At 40.2% G+C, this 20,011-nt stretch overlaps 1 protein-coding gene across 4 annotated transcripts in view; it reads left to right on the top strand.

Annotated features, from left to right (window-relative positions):
- Nucleotides 1-16,678, top strand: part of GRM1 (glutamate metabotropic receptor 1) — a 181,874-nt gene extending 165,196 nt beyond the window's left edge. The window contains exons 9-10 of one of the 4 annotated variants that reach the window (XM_069852176.1): nucleotides 2,650-2,734; nucleotides 13,050-13,176. In XM_069852176.1, coding sequence (XP_069708277.1) covers nucleotides 2,650-2,710 — 61 coding nt within the window. In that variant the 3' untranslated portion in view covers nucleotides 2,711-2,734; nucleotides 13,050-13,176. Of the gene's footprint in view, nucleotides 1-2,649; nucleotides 2,735-13,014 lie in introns of all 4 variants that reach the window. The other 3 variants (XM_069852175.1, XM_069852173.1, XM_069852174.1) reach the window with 3 other exon arrangements.
- The last annotated feature ends 3,333 nt before the right edge of the window (nucleotides 16,679-20,011 follow it).

Raw genomic sequence — 20,011 nt, 5'->3', positions numbered from 1 at the left:
ACAAAGTGAGAAGGCTGTGCCCTTCTCAAGTACCCTTGAGAAGACTGCCCCAAAAAAGGCTCATTAATACTCACGTTATAAAGGTGGGCAGGCTACCTATTTTTTTTTTTTTTATTGTAGCGAGAGAAATGTACCTGAAGCTCCATCACTGCCTGGAAGGCTGGGAGGAAGAAGAGAGGATACATTGTCACAGTTGAAAAAAAAATGAAAAAAGGGGTTACAGAGATTAGGAATTAATGCTGTTCAGGGCTTTGCACTATTAGCACACACTACTAGTAAGACAAAGCAAGACTACAAGGATACTTCAAACTGAACACTTCAAAACCATTTATTATTATCTATGCAGTTGGCAATGGTTTGATAATTGTAAAATAACTCACTGAAGTACACTCAGTACACGCACTGCATTTCCCTTAACGGTATAAATCCAAATTTCACTGTGCATCCAAATCCAAATTCTACTGAAGCATGAACCTTGAGATTTAGAGCCGGTTTCAGTAGTGTATATGCTGTACATCACCACACAGGGTTCCTCCTTGACCTTGACTAAAAGGCAGACCACTGCTTTGATTGAGCTTGGCAGCATTTTAACAACAGCCTCCCACAGAATTCAAACCTTATGTGGCTCTAAGGGGTTGCGTACTCTGTTAGATGCAATATCTGTGTTTGATTTTGGCTGAGGATCACAGCTGCAGCCATACTAACAAAGAAGTTCACTGTATTTTGATCCTGTTAGGAAGAATTTTGGACTATCTGAGGAAGCAAGCTTCTTTCTTCCTTTCACATAGGAGGATTTCATAACAAGGCCTACAGATATCCACAGTCTGGGGACCCAAATGCTCTGAAGTCACTCTGGGAGAACATCTGAGTAAGAAGATATAAGGATGCAAAACATGGCATGCCAAAAGGAAGCCAAAAGTAACAGCAAAACACTGTATCTGAGGGACAACAGCTGGTAAAGCCTGTTAGCTCAAAAAGACTCAGTTCCCAAGTAGTTCTCTGAAACAAGAGTTTTCCACCTTTCTCAAGGTCCATGCATAAGTTTTTCTGTGGCTGTGTGCCTTCCATTCTGCATACAGTACTGCATATGTGTTAAATACATTTAGAACTGGATTTTTCTCTTGGATAATCATAGAATCATAGAATCATAGAATAACCAGGTTGGAAGAGGCTACTTGTTTCGTAAAATTAGCTCCTGTGACTGAATTAACTACTAATTTCTGACTTTTAACAAAGCAAGCACAGAGAGTAGAATGCTCTTATTCTGTCAGTATGTGAAGAAAACTGGAGGTTGTATATTCTGTTTAATCAGAAGCTTAATAATCTCCGTAACTTAAATAGGGTGTAGGAGAGAGCTTGATAGCTAAGTTCCTAATTATAATCACCTTTAAACTGTCAAATATCAGAAATCTCATTACACCTGGTAAGGAATTGAATTATTCTAGAGACTGCAAAGTGAGTAGGTTTACAAAATTGTTCAGCAGTATGTCTTATTTGTGTTTTATTCATAATAGTTCAGAAGTCATCTCAAGGCATCTACCTCTACAAAATGGGTATGCATGTATTCTGTGTACGTCACTTTGTGCTTCCATGCTTTGGTATGTGGCGAGAAGAATGGCTTATTTGGCTCATGATCAGCTGTACTGAGTATGTAGTACATGCACATACAATCCACCAATCTGTTGTTTCGAGGTAAACAGAAGTATGGCAAGCATGCACTATGATTATTTGTTTAATGGGGAGAAATGCTGAATTTTTATTTGCATTTTATTTGCAATACAATGACAACTTTTCTTTTGCAGAAATTCATTGATACATTACATGTGCAAAAAACCCTGAGATTTTTGTCAAAGCACATGCGTGTGTATATATATTTTTAGTGATACTGGGGAATACATATGAGAGTTTACATCCACTTGATAGAGGAAGGCAAGTAGAAGGAAGTAGAAATTGTCTTATATTAATGGCCAAAACTACAATCTCCAATCCATTTTTGAATTACTGGTGCAGACAGAGGATCTAGGAGACCCTTCATTTTGTGTTTACCTCAATAAGACAAATGTATCCTTGAGAAATATGAAGTACATACAACAAAGTCATATATAATGAAAGCAAGTAGCTATTCAGCTAGAGCTCAAAAAGTAAACATTTAGAAGGAATCATAAAGGAAATGTTTAGAAAAGCAGATAGTAGGAATAAGAGATACAGGAAAAAGCAGGAGCTGAGTATATGTTAAAACCTCCACCTGCAAGAACTTTTGGTGGTGCTTTTGTAAATAAGATGTGAAAGACAGATGCTCCTTTTTCATCATTTCACCCTGTGTTGAAAATACCAGGGGAAAATTTCCACTGGCAGCTAAGTGCACAACAGCCCTTTGCCATCTGGTATGTAGAACACATCAGTGCCCAGTAGAGGAGGCAGGTACGAACACCATGCAAACCTGTTTTAAGTAGTAAGGCTGGGGTCAAGGAGAAACCTGTGTGGCAAGGCGAGGTGACTGACCCAATGAGCAAGAGGAGAAAAAATTGGAAAGCTCACAGAGACACTTAGGCATAGGTGAGGGACAGGCACCCTATTGAGTGGTATAGCCACCATGTGTGCACATGTGTATAACCACTCACTGGGTGTCTTTTTCTTTTCAATCTTCAGGAAGAGGCAGCCAGAGTTCTCGCCCATCAGCCAGTGTCCGTCGGCACATGTGCAGCTTTGAAAATTCCCACACTGCAGTGAATGTGTAAGAGAAGCTGCATGACAAAGAGTGGTTTTATCCCTTGCTTTCGCTTTCTCATTGGTTTATCATTGGTTTATCTAATGATGGGACAAATGTGGTGCATGCCATTAAATATGGAAAATTTGCTTATGTCCCCTGTTTCACATAATGCCTTAATCTGATTGTCCAGATGTGATGAAGAGGACGCTAAATAACTTTTTGCAGCTTTTACTTTTTTTTTTAAGCCTTCAGTTTTACTTGTAAATGTCTACAACTTTGCAAATACTTTTTTTTTGTACTAATTTTATTTTCTTTTTCCATTTAGCCAACATTTTTTTTCTTTTTACAGTTTTGCATGGAGATGACTATCCTGGGTGCTTTAAACAGCAATCTAGTGGCTGTCTCATGGCAAGACACTTTTGCTGTGCACAGATCCTGCTAACTGTGTTTGTTAGTGAACTGCTGCTGCAGAGCCAGCAGAGGGAACACAGAAAACACTGCTTTGAATGGGATTTGCAGAACAGGGAAATTGTGAGACAGTCATGTGTAAATAAAACCACCAGAATCTGGCCTAGAAACAAATAGTTGCCCTAAGGTATATTTAAATAAGAGCAGAGAATTTTTTCCTGTTATAATTTCTGAAAGATATACAGATTCTGCATATTCTGCATTCAGTGAACAATAGCAAAGTTCAGCTGTATAGGAACAAGAGTGCAAATACTGCCCTCTCTGAGCAAACACAAACTCGGTGGAGAAAACATGCTAGTTGTTGCAGAAACAGAAAGGCCTTGCCTCCTTTCTTCCAGAACAGATTTATGCTCATTTGTGTCTGATAAACTGCAGATGTGAAACAGTCCTGCTTCCAGCCCCAGGGAAGGTTGTGCAGTGACTATGTGGAAAGCTGCCTGAGATCCACTGACACAGCATTTTGAGCAGCGCTGTCTCTCTATCGCCAGAGATGCTGTTCAGCTCTAATGAGCAACAAAGCTTTCTAGCTCTGAATGTGCCTCTGAGAGGCTATGCTTTTTGTGGATGGGTAGCACTGATGTTATTTCAATCAAATCTTGATCCTCTGATTTGCAGATCGGAAAAAATACATACAACGTATCATATATTTTGAGCAATAGTGATAGTTTTATAGGGCCTGTGCAGCAATGAGGTTTGTCACCCTGAAATGCAAATTTTACAAAGCCAGCGTAGGAGCAGTATACACATTTTTTTTACTTGCTTCCAGTCCAACAACAATATGCTTTTCTTTTCTGATCTGGAACAAGTGCTGAAGATTCCTAGGGCACAGATTGCCAATTGTTTGTCTGGAAAGACTGATGATGAAATGTGAGCCCAACACAGGCATACCAGTATAAGGCAAAGAAAGACAAATGCAATAACAGATTATATTCAAAAAGCATTGGAACAAGCTTTAAAACTCCTGAGCATAAGGAAAGCTGAAACTCCTGCTTTTTGCATGACAACAGTTGGGATTTTTTTTCAGTTTGGATAAAAAAATCCTCATTCATATGAGCTCCTGAGAAACACCTCTGGTGGGACTCCAAACGCTTGCAGCAGCTACACAGATAAGCAAGACTTTAAAACGCAGTGGAGCTTTTCAGACCTGCTGAGCATGAAAAGTGCTGTTTTGGCTTCTCCCTCTGACCCTGTCCCTCAGGTCTCCCTCTCCATCCATCCAGGGCTGATGGTTTCAGAGACCTGGCAGTGCTGCACTGTGACCAGGGTAAGGGCACATTCTCCAGCAGTGAACCACTGCCTGAGCTCTTTGTGGCCATGCAGCCCAGGCTGAGCATTAGGCACGTGTCCATCACTATCACCAGATGCCCATCATCCCCACCTGGCCTCACGCCTTAGTCTCAGTCACCAGAACTGCAGCAGTTTGCAAGATTGGAATTTCCAGAGGAAGCCCTGCTTGGCTTCCCAAGATACGAGAAAACACCATGGGTGGTGCTATGTTTTCCCCCACCTTCCAGTTACAAGCAAATAGGTGTAGGGACTTGAAACTCTCTTATGTTTTGGTATGCACGACACTTGGCAACAGTTATTATACTAGTGTTGATTTCCATTCTCCATATGACCCTGGAGATAGCCAGAAAGCAGAATAAAATCAAAATATAAATTTTAAATACATAAAATTTATTATCCTAATAAAAATCTCAGAAATATCAACTTTTTCTTCTGAAGCTGCACATTTGTTACCATAGAAACTTTCAGATACACCCAGAAAAGCCACAGGCTTTACTAGCTGCTTTATCTACTGCTGCATGGTAGGGAGAGCTGTAATTACAAATGAGGGGCCTCATGACTAAGCTTCCTGTGACAATTGGGTTAAGTTTGTACTCAAAATGCTGGCATGTTAAGGCAAGTCTGATGGCTCTTCAAGCACTATTTAAACTGTTGGGAGTTTATTTGATTCTTAAGTGTACCAGAGAGTCTAACAAGTTATAGTGGCAAAAAGACATCATTGACAGCTACCTCTGCAAACACTGCACACTTTTTTTGCAGCAAACACCCATGGCAACAGACTTTTACCAGTTCATTAGGAATTTATTCCTACTTTGATACAGCTATTGACTAGGAAATATTCTGGATTTTCTGTTTAATTTTTTCCTTTTGCAATTGCATCTAGACTTCTCAGTGGTGCATCTGTATGATATGTGAAATACCTTCCAGCCTCAGTGTCAGTGCCTTTCAGATGTTTAAAAACTCTTACTGTGCTCCTGTATCAAACTGATTATATTCAGCTATTTTAGCTTTTCTCATGCACTCTCCTCTCTGTCCCCAGTGTTTGTTGGGTTTTGTTTGGTTTGGGTTTTTTTGTCGCTGTTCAGTACACAGCTTCTAGTTTGTCAATATCTTTCTGGTAAAAAAAAATGGTGCCCAAAAATTTTTCCTTCAGAACCACAGAGGATTACAGAAAGCAAGGACAAACCTCCAACTGACTTAATTACTATTAGATTGCATTCATAGGAAAGACCTCCTAATATCTGTATTGTGGTGTGGTGCTTTTGAGTGGGGAACATAGTGTTCATGGGCTGGGTTTTGTGGCTTTCTTATATTTGAAATTCATTAATTAGAGATTTTATTCAAAAGCTGCTCAAGATCTTTTCCCATGGTATTTATTTTGATGCAAAGTTTTTTGAAGGCTGTTGATCTTTACAGCCTTTCAGCCCTACACACTATTTTGTCTTAGTTGCACCCACCTACGCTTTTCCTAAATTAATTTAATTCTATCTTTTTCTTCCCATGTTCCTAAGCTTTCCTGGTCTCTTTAGTGAACGCATCATAATTTTCAGTTTTCAGGAACTGCAAAGGAGCAGCTGTGGTCCTTTTTGAGCCTGTCTGAATAAATGCTTTGGTTCAAGTATTGTCATTGGCTGCACTATCATAGAAATTTATTTAAATGTGTGTCATGAGACACACCTCCACATAACACAAATGTGCTTCTCCATTGATATCAGAGGATCCATGATGATTCTCAGCATGTTTTTTCTGTGCACTAACTTTAAAATCCTTAAAAAAAATTACAATGGTGATCTATTAGGATGTATTAATTCTGAATATCTAGTGGGGTTTATTCATTAAGGACAACAAAATAAAAAGATTCAGATTTTTTTCATAGTAAGAGTACTTTTTAATTTTATTTTGATTTGCAGGTTTCTGATCTTCATTTCTTGAACACTGGAAGAATTTGCCTGCTATTTGGGACAAACAGTTTATTATCCAGAACTTTGTATTATGAATTAGAATAAGGTGTTTTTTTTCCAAGCAACGCATTAGCAACTATTTGGTTATTTTTGTTTCAAAATACTTAATGAATAGTCCACAAGCTGCAGCATTGTTTTGCACTTTTGAGGACACTTTCATAATGTTAAAGCCAACAGATCACAAGCAGTTTTCAAACTCTACAAATGTATTTCTCTAAATTATTTGTAGTAACTTATTTTTAATCTGGTGAACAAAAAGTTTCATTAATAATAATAATTAGATGGATGACTGAAAAGTGACATATTTTCTATATTGCATATGAGACTAAAAATTAATACAAGTAACAATAAGTAGTAGTCAGCCCTTTATACATATTATCAGTGCAATATTCTCATACCTTTTTGAGCTAGGTAAGATCTGTGATACATATTAAAGCTGTAGGACTTCATCTATATTGAAACATGGCAGTGCTGATCTCTCTCCAAATTTACAGTTGTATAAAAGTACCTACATACATGTATGTAGTTGTTAAGTCCCAAAGTGAATCAATCCATTTATTTAGGGATATTTGGCTATATCTCAGCCACTGGATTTGGAAGTACTCCCCTGCTCTTGGGGCTTGGTATGAGTCTAGCAGCAACCCAGTTCCATGGTAGCATGAGCGTAAATCGTGTGTTTCCACTCTTGGCTCAGCTTTCCCCATCTGGTTGACCAGGGCATAGAGGCAGTGGAGCAGGCAAACTCTCATACTGCTCCGAGGGTCTGAACCCAACCAGGGGGCCCTGTGGATGGAAACCAGGATCACATCGCAGGCGACTCAGGCTAGGCATAGCTACTGCATCCACATTTCCAACTGTATATTAACGCTGCAGTTTTTAAGAAAAAAAAAATCAGAAAAATCAGTTAACAATAGGGTTGTTGTACATTAGAAAGCCTTTGTGTAGCTCAGATCAAAGTAATATTTAGCTTTTGCAGCAGAGTAACTAATGAAGGAAATAACTAGCTTAGATTTACTTGACATAAGCCAGGGTAAGAGGGTTGGGAAGGTGGCTCTGGGCTTGTGCTCAGCTGCAACAATCCCAACTGTCATCAGTTGATGACAGTGAAGCAGCCTTATATCGTTTTGTTTTGCTGTATTTTGTGCAGAGTTTCCATCATATATTTAAAACAGCTCTCTAATTTATATAGAACGTTGTGTTCCATGCCCAAGGCAATTTTGTCCCGAAAAAAAGATTTGGGGGAGAGACAAGGAAAAGTTAGTTCAGTAATTTAAACTTCCAGATACACCAGTGGGGTGTTAAACTTTGCTCTAATTATATAGCACCACGGAAAGCACTGGAGTCATATTGTGAGAACTGTTGCAAGGTTCTCTTAACCACTGAGATAGAGATTACAGTGTAAATGGACTAAGGCTGAAATTAGTTTGCAATTCTTTTTTTCTTTTAGGTGATAATAATTGATGCTTACCAGGCAAAAAAGCCCACAGCATACATCAGGCCGAGACAGTGGTTGATGATGGTTCACTCATTCTGGGGTGAGCCACAGAGAGGTTAAACCTGGGTTAGTAAAAGAGATGTGTCCCTAGAAGCAATGTTCCAAACACTAGGCTTGCAGGAATGTGCTAACCAGAGTGGCTTCCTCTGCTAACGCGTGGCAGGGCTGACTGCTGTGGCTCTAAGAAAGGAGTTAGGTTTAACACAGGCAGATATCCTTAACCTGGATTAAAACCATTTCACTCCTATAATTAAATTTCATGCCCCAGTAGTCTTTCTGAAGTGGGAGCTAAAATGGAAGAGACCTTGGGAATACCAGCAAAGCACTGGCAATGTGCTGTAGTGCAGGTACTAGCCTCAAATTTTAGCTTGTTAGCTCAGGCCCAGGAACAGTGAGGCTGCAGAGGGACAGAGCTTTGCTCAGGCTTGTTATTGCTTCATACATGACTACAGAGTTGGATGGCTAACTTCCTTTCTGTCAGCAGGGCAGAAATTCCTCTGTTTGTTCCCTAGGAGGGCATTCATCATCAACTGCTTTTTGGGCTGAGAAAGGCTCTGTTCAATGCACAGCTTTTGGATGGGGCCTTTCCTTTATTCTGTTTCCTCGCTACGTTTGAAGGCTGGACATTTCTGTGTAAGTGTGCAGGGACAACCTTGCATGTGCTGCTTTATGGAACATGGTTTTCAGGCAGCAGGTCATAGTGCCCCACTCTGAAGGTGGGAGCATCACCTGTTGACTGGGCAGTACCTGGCACTGACCCTGTCTGGTTGGTGATAGCTCAGGGTTTGGTTTGGACTCATTTTTTGCTGTCAAAGTTGATAGGGCCTTCTCAGGCTGCATGTAACATTCATTCCTAAGATTTTATCTTCATAGAAAGGACCGCTTGGTTGTCTCAATGCGTCCTACTGGCTGTGGTATTTCATTTACTGTAGTGACTATGAAGTGGTAGGTCTGGCCAGAGCATCAGTCTGATGGTGAAAGGGAACATATGTCATTTCTCCTATAACCTCTTCCAGTGGTTAATTGCCACTGCTGCTTAAAAAACCACCAGCCTTATATTATAAATCTGTGCTCTGGATCTTGTTTAACATCACCAGGCCTGGCTCAAATAACTGTCACTCATCTCAGCAAGCTTAAAGTTCTCCCTTAGCTCATGGCCAGTTGGAGAATATAACAGACCATAACTCTGGCATCTTAAAGAAAGGAAATAAGGGGTGAATTCTAACAGATCTAGGAATGACCCTTCTTTTTTAACTAGATGTGTTCTTTCTCAGCACTTCATTGACTGCATCTCCAGTTGTTTCATTCTGGCAATGACAAGCACTATATTGGATGAGAAGCCATTTGCCAACACGTGGATTCCTAAAATTAAGCTTGTCACAACACATCACTCTGTTTAACCATTTTATGTGGTATCAGTCAAGGATTGTTATGCATAAAATGTTCAAGGCAAAAAAAGGCAAACATTCGGGCAAGTTCATCTAATTCTGTGTGCTCTGGGTTTCAGGCTATAGCTTTGCTGCTGAGAGGACCAGAGAGTTACATAGACTAGATTACCTTAGACCACTGGGGCAATTATCTTCCACCTCAGGAGTATTCAGCCTCTAATATTTAAAGGGACCTTTGCTATCCAATGGCTAAAGTAAGACATCTTCAGGACCCTGCAGTGTCGTGAGGAACCATCCACTGTGGGGTGCTCAGACTCAACATTACTCCAAGGAAGCCAACAAGGTCAGATCTCCCAGGCACTGGCAGGAGCAGAACTCTGTTCTTGGCCTGTGACTGGATTGGTTCAGGTCAGTCCTAGCCACAAAGAACAGCAAGATTTTTGGTAGCTGGAGATTCTTAACAATGAAGAGTGAGCCGTGTAACAAGCTGTAGGCATTTCCTACAGCTGGGCAGTGGTATTTTGGATCACGATGTCAAGTTTGGGTACATCAGTTCTTTTAAAGACTTTCTTCAAGTAACTGCTAAGGTCTGAAGTTGTTTTTTCTGTTTAGTGTCTGAAATCATCAGCTATAAGCATCTGAAAATGACTGCCCCAGAGTCACGCAGAGAGTACATTGTGAAGATCGATACATGCATTAAATCAACACTTTGAATTACCAAAAATAGTGACAGATCTGCTCGCAGAACTAATAAAAACTCACACAAGAAAAATACTTACATCTATTCCTCAAAACATCAACTCCCCCTGGACAAAGCTGTGGTGAAAGTTGAGAAACAGCAGCTAAAGTCAATATATGTTTCAAACAAGTGGGTGGACTACTATCTTGCCAAGACCCAGTTCAGGTCTAAGTTTTTCCAATCCCATCTTTTCTTTTTGTCTAAATGTTGATTAATGCCATTCAAGGTGGCTGGTCTTTGTCCCAAAATAATAAGCATTTTTCTTGCATGTTAATTGTTAATTCTGCCCTAATGTGTCAAACTCGGTGTGACTCCCTGCCAGCTGTCTAGCAAGACAGAGCCCAGGTATTTCTACAGCAGTCTTGTGACTCTCTCTCAAACACGACTCATTAACGGGCTAACTGTACACGGTCACAGCAAGGGGAGCAAGTTGAGGGAAAGAGCTGGTATGAGAGACTGAGGAGAATGGTAACAGAAAGGAGATATTTCACAGTGGAAACAGCCAGACTGACCCCATGGAGAGCCACTGTGACTCTAAACCTATTTGTCACAAGGCCGTCTGAATCATGAGCACTAAGGCCCAGCAAGCAGAGGCAAGGCATTTCCATGGCACCAGCTTTCCCTGTAGAGCAAGTCAGTAACAGACAAATCCTAATTAAGTGGTTTGTTTATGTTTGGGTACTGCAGTCCCAGCACAGTTTGATATAAGTACAGCCATTGACATGGACTTGATTAAGTACTTTAAAGAGAATGCTACAGAAGGAAGAAGTCAGAATTTGAGAGTGAGGGGAGGAAAATGAACTGAATGGGAAGAAGATCTGAAGACCGAGGTAGTGAGTTCCTTAAAATAGCAGTGCTTGTCTTTGATGTAAAATACAAAATCTTGGAAACAAAATGAGATAGAGACTAAACAGATGGTGTGAAGAGGGATTCAAAAGTGAGATGTTGCACCAGAGCTAGGTATGAAGAAGTAAAAGATACAGAAGTGGACTAAGCATAAGAGACAGCAGATAATCATCATGTTCTTTTCTGAAAAGCCCTTTGCAGTGTTTGTAAGCTATAGCATCAGCAAAATACAATAAGAGAGCACTTGACATATTTTCCTCTCTGCAAGAAGAGACTTGTTTTGAAGTCAAAGAAGACAAAATGTGTTTCTGTGTTAAGAGTTTGTAGATCTTGGTATGTTAAAATATTATTTTAAAAATCTTTCGTGCAAACAGCTACATTTATTTTCTTATCTCTATAGCACTTAAAAAATATTATATCACAGCTCATTTTCATCAAAACAGAAATGCTTCTAAATGTTCATTCTTCTGTATAACTGTAACATAAATGTTTAATTCTTCAGGTGGGAACTTGTTTTTTTCCTGTCTAGGTTAAACTTCTAAATCCAAACAGCTTCAGGTCCTGCTAACTACATGCTTTTGGGGAGTTACACATTTTTTAGATTGGCCTACTCTTGTGAGCGAGTTTGCACAGAGGTAGTGAGTCACAAGTCCAGCGTTTGGAGTCTGGAGGTGGAGATGAACTTCCCAGCTTGGATCCATTTCAAATTCTTTCTTTCTCCAGGAATATTTACTGCTCGGCAGAAATGTGCGGCATTGTCACATATATTTCTTTTTCATTTTGCTTGACTTACAACATTATCTGTGTTGTAACAGTTTCTTCCAGCTATCACAATCAGTTAGTATTTTTTTCATACAATTTAACTGGTAATTATTTACACACTGGAAAAGAGAAATGCAGGAGTATGAGCAATGAAAAGTAAAGTACTCAGGAAAATATTACAGGCTGTATGGAAAGGAAGCAATCTCCCCTGGTGTGTGCAGTAGCAGGAGGCAACAGTGCTGTGCCAGCCTCCCACCCAGATTGCCTCCCACCTGCACTGCAATTACAGGGTCTGAAATGTAATCCCTTGTTTACTTCTGCCCCCTGATGAATGAAACCCTGAGATAAGGCTGCCTCCCATAAATCATCAGAGAATTTCTCCTCAGTCTCTGGTTTCCACCCACGTGATGTATATTATAATCTGTAAATGATCTCTACTACCTGACCTGCAATTAAGCAATTTTTTGGTCCACTTAAGCACTGCTCAGCTCCCTATTCCACCAGCTCAAAATGAGATATTATTCTGCTTTGAGTCCTGTTCCCTGCAAAGGAACAGGGAAATGCAAAAACCTCACTGCAGTTCTTCAGGATCAGACCTGACCCTCAGGTCCTCACTCAGCCAAGCAACTCAGCATTTTGATGGAATATAAGCTGCACGCAGTCAGAGGGTTCGATTTACCATGATCATGTTGTTCCTTGTTCCTCCACCCACACAAACCAACTGTTTTCAGTCCCAGTATTTTATCCTTGTTTGTAAATACTAGTCACTCGGGAAGAAGTGTGTTTACTCCTACCTGATGGAGGCCCTGGGAGTCCTTCATTTCTGTAGCAGTTAATCTGTTTCTCAGTGCAAATTGGGGACAGGGAATAAAAAGGAAAGGAGGGGTTAGTAACAATCCCTGTCTTTATTCAGAGTGCCAAAGAGTTTTCCAATAGTTTGGAAATATTTCCTATGAGCTGTACATTAGGCTTAATAAAGGTTTTCCTGTGATTTTTTCCTCTTTTTCTTCCCTATTGCAATGTGGTAAGAGCAAACCTAGATAGAGAATTACATGGCTAGAGTCTTCAAAATATTGCTGTCACTGCCAGGGCCCTCACCATGGGTTAGGCTTTCCAGGCTGGCTGTGGGGTGGGTAACTAGAAGCGAGTAATTGCCTTTGGATGAAAATCACAGTAATTGATGCTGTTAAAAGACACTTGTTTCCTGCTGTGGTATTTCTGGGAAGATACAAGTAATTGGAGGGGGGGGAGGCTTATTAATGAGGCAAAGCAATCAGTATTTTTGTAGGCTTGTTTGTTATACTGCCTGTGTCTGCATAATGTAAATGCAAATAAACCCATCTTTATTTTATTCATAGTTCTAATGGAAAGTCTGTGTCATGGTCTGAACCAGGTGGAAGACAAGCTCCCCAGGGGGAACACATGTGGCACAGACTCTCAGTGCATGTCAAGAACCAGGAGACAGGGTGCAATCAGACAGCAGTGATCAAACCCCTCACTAAAAGCTACCACGGTCAAAGCAAGAGCTTGACTTTTACTGACATCAGCAGTAAGACTCTGTGCAATGTGGTGGAGGAAGAAGATAAAGAGCCCATTCACCTCAACCAGCCCAGCAGCCCCTCCATGGTGGTGCACAGACGGGTAGCGACAACCCCCCCGCTGCAGGATATGTCAGAGGAGACCCACCTCTTCTTGCCTGAGCAGTCCCCCAAGACCCTGCCCCTGCAGCCACAGTCTCTCATGGACCAGCTGCAAGGAGTGGTCAACAAGTTTGCCACTGGCATCCCGGACTTCAGCGCTGCCCTCTCCATGCCCAGCTCAGGGAATGGTGTGCAGCCCCCCTATCAGCCCCCTCAGCCCCAGCAGACTCCCTTACTGCCTCTCCAGGTGGCCGCCTTCAGCGAGGAGCCCCTGTCTCCCCCAGCTGAGGAAGCAGACAGTGAAAAGTTGAAGCTCATTCAGGGATACATCTATGAGAAGAACCCAGAGGAGGAGGAGGAGGAGCCAGTAACCAGCAAACTGACTCTGGAAGACTCTCCAGCACTGACACCTCCATCCCCTTTCCGTGATTCGGTGGCTTCAGGCAGCTCCATACCCAGCTCCCCTGTCTCAGAGTCGGTGCTTTGCACCCCTCCAGATGTGACCTATGCCTCTGTCATCCTGAGGGATTATAAACAAAGCTCATCCACCCTGTAGACTCTGCAAGAACCAAGACAAGAAGGACTTTGGCAACTGCCAGCTGGGAGGTCCTGGGGAGATAAGTTCTCCAGGGCTGGGAGGAGAGAGAGCAGAGAACAAAGTCATATATGACAGGGAAAAAAATGATCCTACACTTAAATAAACAAATAAAATGAAAGAAAAAAGAAAAAAAATGATTCTGAGGGCTCAAAATTCTCTAGATGTTAAAAATAAAACTATTGTACTTTGATAAAACGATGGGAAACCATAACAAAGCACAAACCTAAGAGACAACTTCTATAGCAAAAAAAAAGTGAATGAACACAGAGAGAAAAAAAAATCACACTTAGTCACAACTTCTCTTGGCAAAGCTTGAAATGAACTCTGGGAAGTGTGATCTAGAGATGTCATTAACGCATCTTGTGGCTGCTGTCTGTCTGCTATGGAAGAAACACACCCAGGAAATGGAAGGGCAGAGTGTGGTGAGGAGAAACCAAGCTACTTGTATATGAGACACAGATGAATAAATATTTTTTCCCTTGTTTCTATAGATGGTATAACTGCATAATGTGTTTGGGGGAGAGGAGCATAGATAATGTGAGACCACATGGCTCTTACCGACTTTTGTCTGAACAATTTGTTCTTCATACTAGACTGCTTTGGGGGGGATCTGAGCTTTTTTTAACATTGTGAATAGAATAAGAAACATGATCAAGACTCGAGAGGTTTCTGAAGAAAGCCCTTGCTGTCCTTTTATATAAGATTGCAAGCCATGTGGCTAAACTGTTACACAACATTTCCTGTAGCAGAACAATATTTATTGACTAACTTTTCATATTCAACATATTTGCCATGTGATTACATCATTCTTTTGTGTTACTTTGGAATCAAATACACTGGAAAATAGCTGTATACTTAGAGCAAAAACTATTACTCTGAAAGAATGGCAAGTCCATACTGAGGGTCATAGAGTCAGTCTCTAAGCAAGAGAGTGAGCGTACGTTTGTGTTTCTGTATGCGTATGTATGGTATGTGTGAAGCGTAATGTCCTAAAAATGGAAGATTGTCTTATATACTATGAATATTTTTATGTTTAAATCATGTTTTATATCGCATTGTTACAAATATTCAATAGATCTTTGGGGGTTTGTATGCTGTGCTAACACATTGTTTTTCATATACAAGCTGAGGCAGTTGTTACCCTTATAACAGGGTGCTTTATTTTGCAGATATTTTATGAAGTAGAAATATGGTATTATTAACCAGTGCATTGAGAACTTGTTATTTTACATGTTTGCAGAAAGTATGGTTAACAAAAAAAATGAAAACGCAAAAAAGCAAAAAGTCAGGTTTAGAAGTCTTGCACTTGCGCGTATAAAGGCAAGACAGAAAAAGTAATTCAACTAGTTCATTGCTTCAGATAATGTAAAATAAAATCATGTCCAGACAGGAAATTTCATCAGTGCTTAATGTGTGTATAAATTACCATTTTTTTTACAGACATTTCTTTTAATCTCTTTATGATGTTTAGTTGCATGCTCTTGCCATACGCTTTCACTTCTACAATTTAATATACAATATTTTGTCTTGAAGTTCACTCCTAGGCATCTTACTTCTCTGTCATTCAATTTTCCTAGAGTTGGGCCTAATCCAAAACTCCCTAACGGCTGGCATGTTCAGAGTCCAGGTCTAATTGCTGCAGCTTGAATTTAACAATCCTTATTATTGCCTTATTTGTGAACATACATATTATACAGGACAGGGTTTTAGCTGCTATAAACTTTGACAGCACTGTTGAATTCAGTTAAGGATCTGTCGCACATTTCTATGCTTTATCTCCAAAGATACTCTTAAGGAATCTCTTCACGATAACATAGTTGCAAGACCTGATTTTAACTGTGCTTTTTGTGAATATTCTTTGAGGGATTTTCTGAATTAAGCATATTTCTACTCTTTTTCTTTACTTACACTTGAATTTTAGAAGTCCTCCTGCCAGCCATCAATTCTTCTCTGAAGATCCAAATCTCACTGTTTTGCTCTAATTAAATAGTAGTGGTATTGGAAGGTTTGACTGGTGCTCAAAATCAGATACAGTCTTTTTTCCTCATCCTCTTTTCATGATATCTACTCCTTTCAATATGACTAGTGGTAAATTGCTATCATCATCCCATTGTGGAAAGCATGAAATGACTTTGCCCAAAGACACGATTATGTCTTTGTCAGCAGACTGATGTCTCTATAATGAACTAAAGACACCTGCAGGTCAGTTGGTTGATTTTTGTCTGCTTGGGGCTTTTAGGGGATTTTTTGTTGTTGTTGTTTCTTTGTTTTAATGCTGATTACTCATTAAAGCAATGAGAAAAACACCATATTTTCTTTGCTGATCACTGCACTGGTAATGAATTCTATCTTTTTATAATCTCAGTACAAGATTTGTTGTGCTATTTCCAAAAACATATGTTGTCAGTAGCACAGAGCTAGTGCTAGGAAGCAGGTCTTTGAAGAAATGAAAATTTTAAGAAGAAGAAATTTAACATCACATAGATGAGAGATGGTAATGTGGCAAGATACTATTGTCTTCATATCTGTCTGTTTTGAACATATTAAGCACTGATTTTATTACTGCAATGTAAATATATAATAAGTAGAAGTTTTCTTGAAATTCAGTATATTAGCTTTTAGTTTGTAATTGTTAAAACTGGAAACATACACATACATAAATATATCTAAAAAGCAAGAACTCACCTTGTGTATGTAGTTGTATGAGCTATGAAGCTTCCTGTAAAAGTTCTTTCTTTTGGTCTATCTAATGCTTGATGAAAACTGCCTTTTTGTCAAAATGATCTTGAAAATGATGTAAAATAAATATTTTCTATTTATTATTTAAAAATAGAATGCCACGGTTGTTAATTTTTTTCTTCATAAGAAGAATTTAACTGTTTAGCCAGATCTTTTCAACATCATATGGGAGAGATGGTGGGATGCTGAAATGGAGGTAGGTATTGATTAGATTGTGGAATGTAGATGAGATTAAGAAGTCTTGAAAGATTTTTGTTTAGAAAACAAAACCCAGCTTTTTGACTTCCTAATAAAAGTAAGGAGTTCTGTAGGCATGCATTTGGGCTGACATGTTGTAGAAGACAGTTCAGTTGGAAATGACAGGAAATTTTGCTCCCAAAGGATACAGGGAAATGCCAGCCCTTCACTGGAAGTACTGACTCTATGAGATGTCAGCTTGCCCCATCACAGAAACTCAAGTATGCCTTCTTGACAGCTATAAGCAATAGGCATTAACCCATCCCCAGCATCTTGTGCCTCGTTTCTTTACTGCCTCGGTACAGACCAAAACCCCGGGACTCTTGACTTCTGCTCTGCAGCTCACATACAACTGTGGCTTTTTGGTGACTCCTGAACTGCTGTGTTCCTCAGCTTGAGACTCAGTAGGATGGGAGTATAAATGCTTTTTCCAGAGCACTGCTGCAATTTTCAGACCCAAGTGACTCTAAACATAGAAAATCTACCTCTTTACACTTGCGAATGGGCTTGTTTTGAGTGGCTCCTTGGTTTGCCCGTGGCCTTACAAGAACCCACATCTGAGTAGTTGGTCCACCAACAACTGCTGCACTGCTGGAATACAGAGAATGACATTACTTTCAGTGGTAAGTGCCAAAAATTTAGTCTCTTTAACTGTAGAAGGTTTTGATTTCTTTTTTTTTTTATTTTTCAATTAAAGTCTGGGCAATCTATGTCTTAGTAAAGGCTCTGCCAATCAAGTGGATTTGGCTTTAAAAAGACCCTAATAGTAACACAGTAGTTACTCCCCTCAAGAGTACCCAGTGCAACGTTGCTGCCAGCACCATTCTTGAAACCAGTTATTGTTTGTGTTGCAGCTTGCAGACCTCTGCCCATCTCAGCAGCTGGGAATGAACACAGGAATAAGTACAACAGCAAGATCTGAGAATCATCTAAGAAATATTGTTACAATTTAATCTGGTCTCTAACTAGTTACATGTATGCTGTGCAAACTGATTCATTTTCAAATTGCTATACTCACATAGGAGATTAGCACTAAGAGTTTTATGCATGACTCCAAACTGTCAGACTAGCATAACAAGTCCAGCAAGTCTTGCTTTCTTTTTGATGTAGTTTCAGTTTTTGTATTGCTATGCTTTGATCTTCCAGCATGGATGAGGATCATTTCAATTTAAGTAATTCTGGGCCACATAAATATTTTAGACCATATCCTTTTTCTTAATTTTTCCATATAAACATACAATATGAACATTACCAGAAAGAGCAAATTGGGCAAACTCTATACAAACAGACCTCAGTAGATGAGAAAACAACAGTTGGTGGAAGTGCTAAATGAAAATATGTAGAAGGCCAGATGCTCCAGCCTTTTAAAGCTGCGTTATTAGTCTCTAGATTTCCAAAGCAGTTCTTAATGTGTTTTAGTCTGACAAAGGAAAAGCCCACTCCGGTGCTGTATAGTCAGCTTCAGCTCCAGCCCAAGGGCAGATGATGTGACAGGTGGAAAGGGAATAGAGTTATATGCCTTCATCTGCATTTCTCTTAATCTAGCCTAAGAAAAGGCATAACAAAATCAAAGGCTGGGGAGATACAAGTACAAAAGCTTTACATTAGAAATAAGCAAATCAGAATTTTCAAGATATTTGAGTACTGTAGCAGATGGTTGGTAGATTTACGCAAATCTTCCTTAGGTTTTCAAACCAGTGAAGAGTTCACAGAATAGAATTGTTAGGTTCCTGCTGTGCAGGGGGTCAAATTAAATTGTCATAAAATTCACAAACTGCCAAAAAAAACCCATCTAAAATAGCTTTACATTGAGTAAGTGGGTGACTGGTCCAGGAATGTGATGTAGCAAAGCAACTACTTGAGCTTCAGTCTCAGTCTCCTGCCAAGGAGAGTGTTGGTATCTCCACCAGTCCAGTCCATGCTCAGTAAGCTGGGTCTCTGGACCCAGGCTACTGTGTCACATCCACTTTGCACAGAGTAAGTAGCTACCAGAAGCAAAAGGCAACAGAGTTGGGGCCCCTGCACTTGCATTCATCACCCTTTAGGGAGGAACAGAGAAGCAGGTTGCTAATAGCTGTTCTACACAAGACCTGAGCTGCTGTTAAAAATGATTCTTACATGGGAGTGGGAAAAGCGTGGTTTTGCAGATTGTATTGTTGTGGTGGGTTTCTTTCCCAAATAAATGAGTCACTAGACACTTGGCAAGTACCTGTCTGCAAATCACTGGGAAAGAGAAGCAGGCTCTGTAGTGAACAGCAAGACCTATTTTTATCTGCATAACATTTCCAACAGAGATATTAGCAAAAAAAGATGACAAGGAATGTCATGCAGCTAAGTGTGTGGTAATAACACAGGCCCTGGACCTGGACCTGGGCCCACGCTTTGGAGAATCTTGCAAGTTCCCAAACAGAGATAGTAAATGAGAACAGGTGTGACTGGTCGCCATTTCCAGTGCTACAGGCAAATCCTATCCAACTCAAAAAACAAGCAAGGTATCTTTTGCCTTTGTTAATTCAATTCCCTGTTCTTGGTAAGTCACACAAAAGAGGACTGCTCCCCACCTGAAAGCGTAGGTCACTCTTTGATACCAAGAAAGAGCATCTGTAATCTACTCAGTTTCCAAGGTGGGTGTAAGCAATATATCTCTACAGAAGTAAAATAACATTGTGAGTTGTGGGTTTCCATAACCAAAAGGCCTCTAGGTAGGTGGAGAAGCAGCTGGCACAGATACCAGTGCAGACAGATAAGAGTTTAGGAGTGGTATGCATCTATGACATTCAATCCACCCACTTATTTATTGCATACCATGCAATATGTAGGTGGCATGAGATCCAACCCACACCCACACCACGATATGGTGTATAGGACTCCAGCCTTCCTGTCTGAGTCTGTATCAGAAAAAGGAGTCTGAGAGACTTCCTTCATGGAAAGGCAGTGTTCCTGGGAGACTGGCTCAGAATAGGTGAGTCTCTGGTCAGCTCCCTGTGATTCCATTTTCCTTACACAGAGTGTCTTTGCAATGCATCAAGAGTGTGTTTCCCTTGCAGTTGTCACCTAGAGATGTGGAATTGCAGTGCTGTGGAGGGCATTAGAAGAAGTCAATACTATGTCATAGCTCTTTCCCCAGCTCCTCTTCAACAG

This window comes from Phaenicophaeus curvirostris, chromosome 2 (genome assembly GCF_032191515.1).
Source record: "Phaenicophaeus curvirostris isolate KB17595 chromosome 2, BPBGC_Pcur_1.0, whole genome shotgun sequence".
NCBI lineage: Eukaryota > Metazoa > Chordata > Aves > Cuculiformes > Cuculidae > Phaenicophaeus > Phaenicophaeus curvirostris.
The sequence above is the reverse complement of the archived record's forward strand: the minus strand, read 5'-3'. Positions and strand labels throughout refer to the sequence as shown.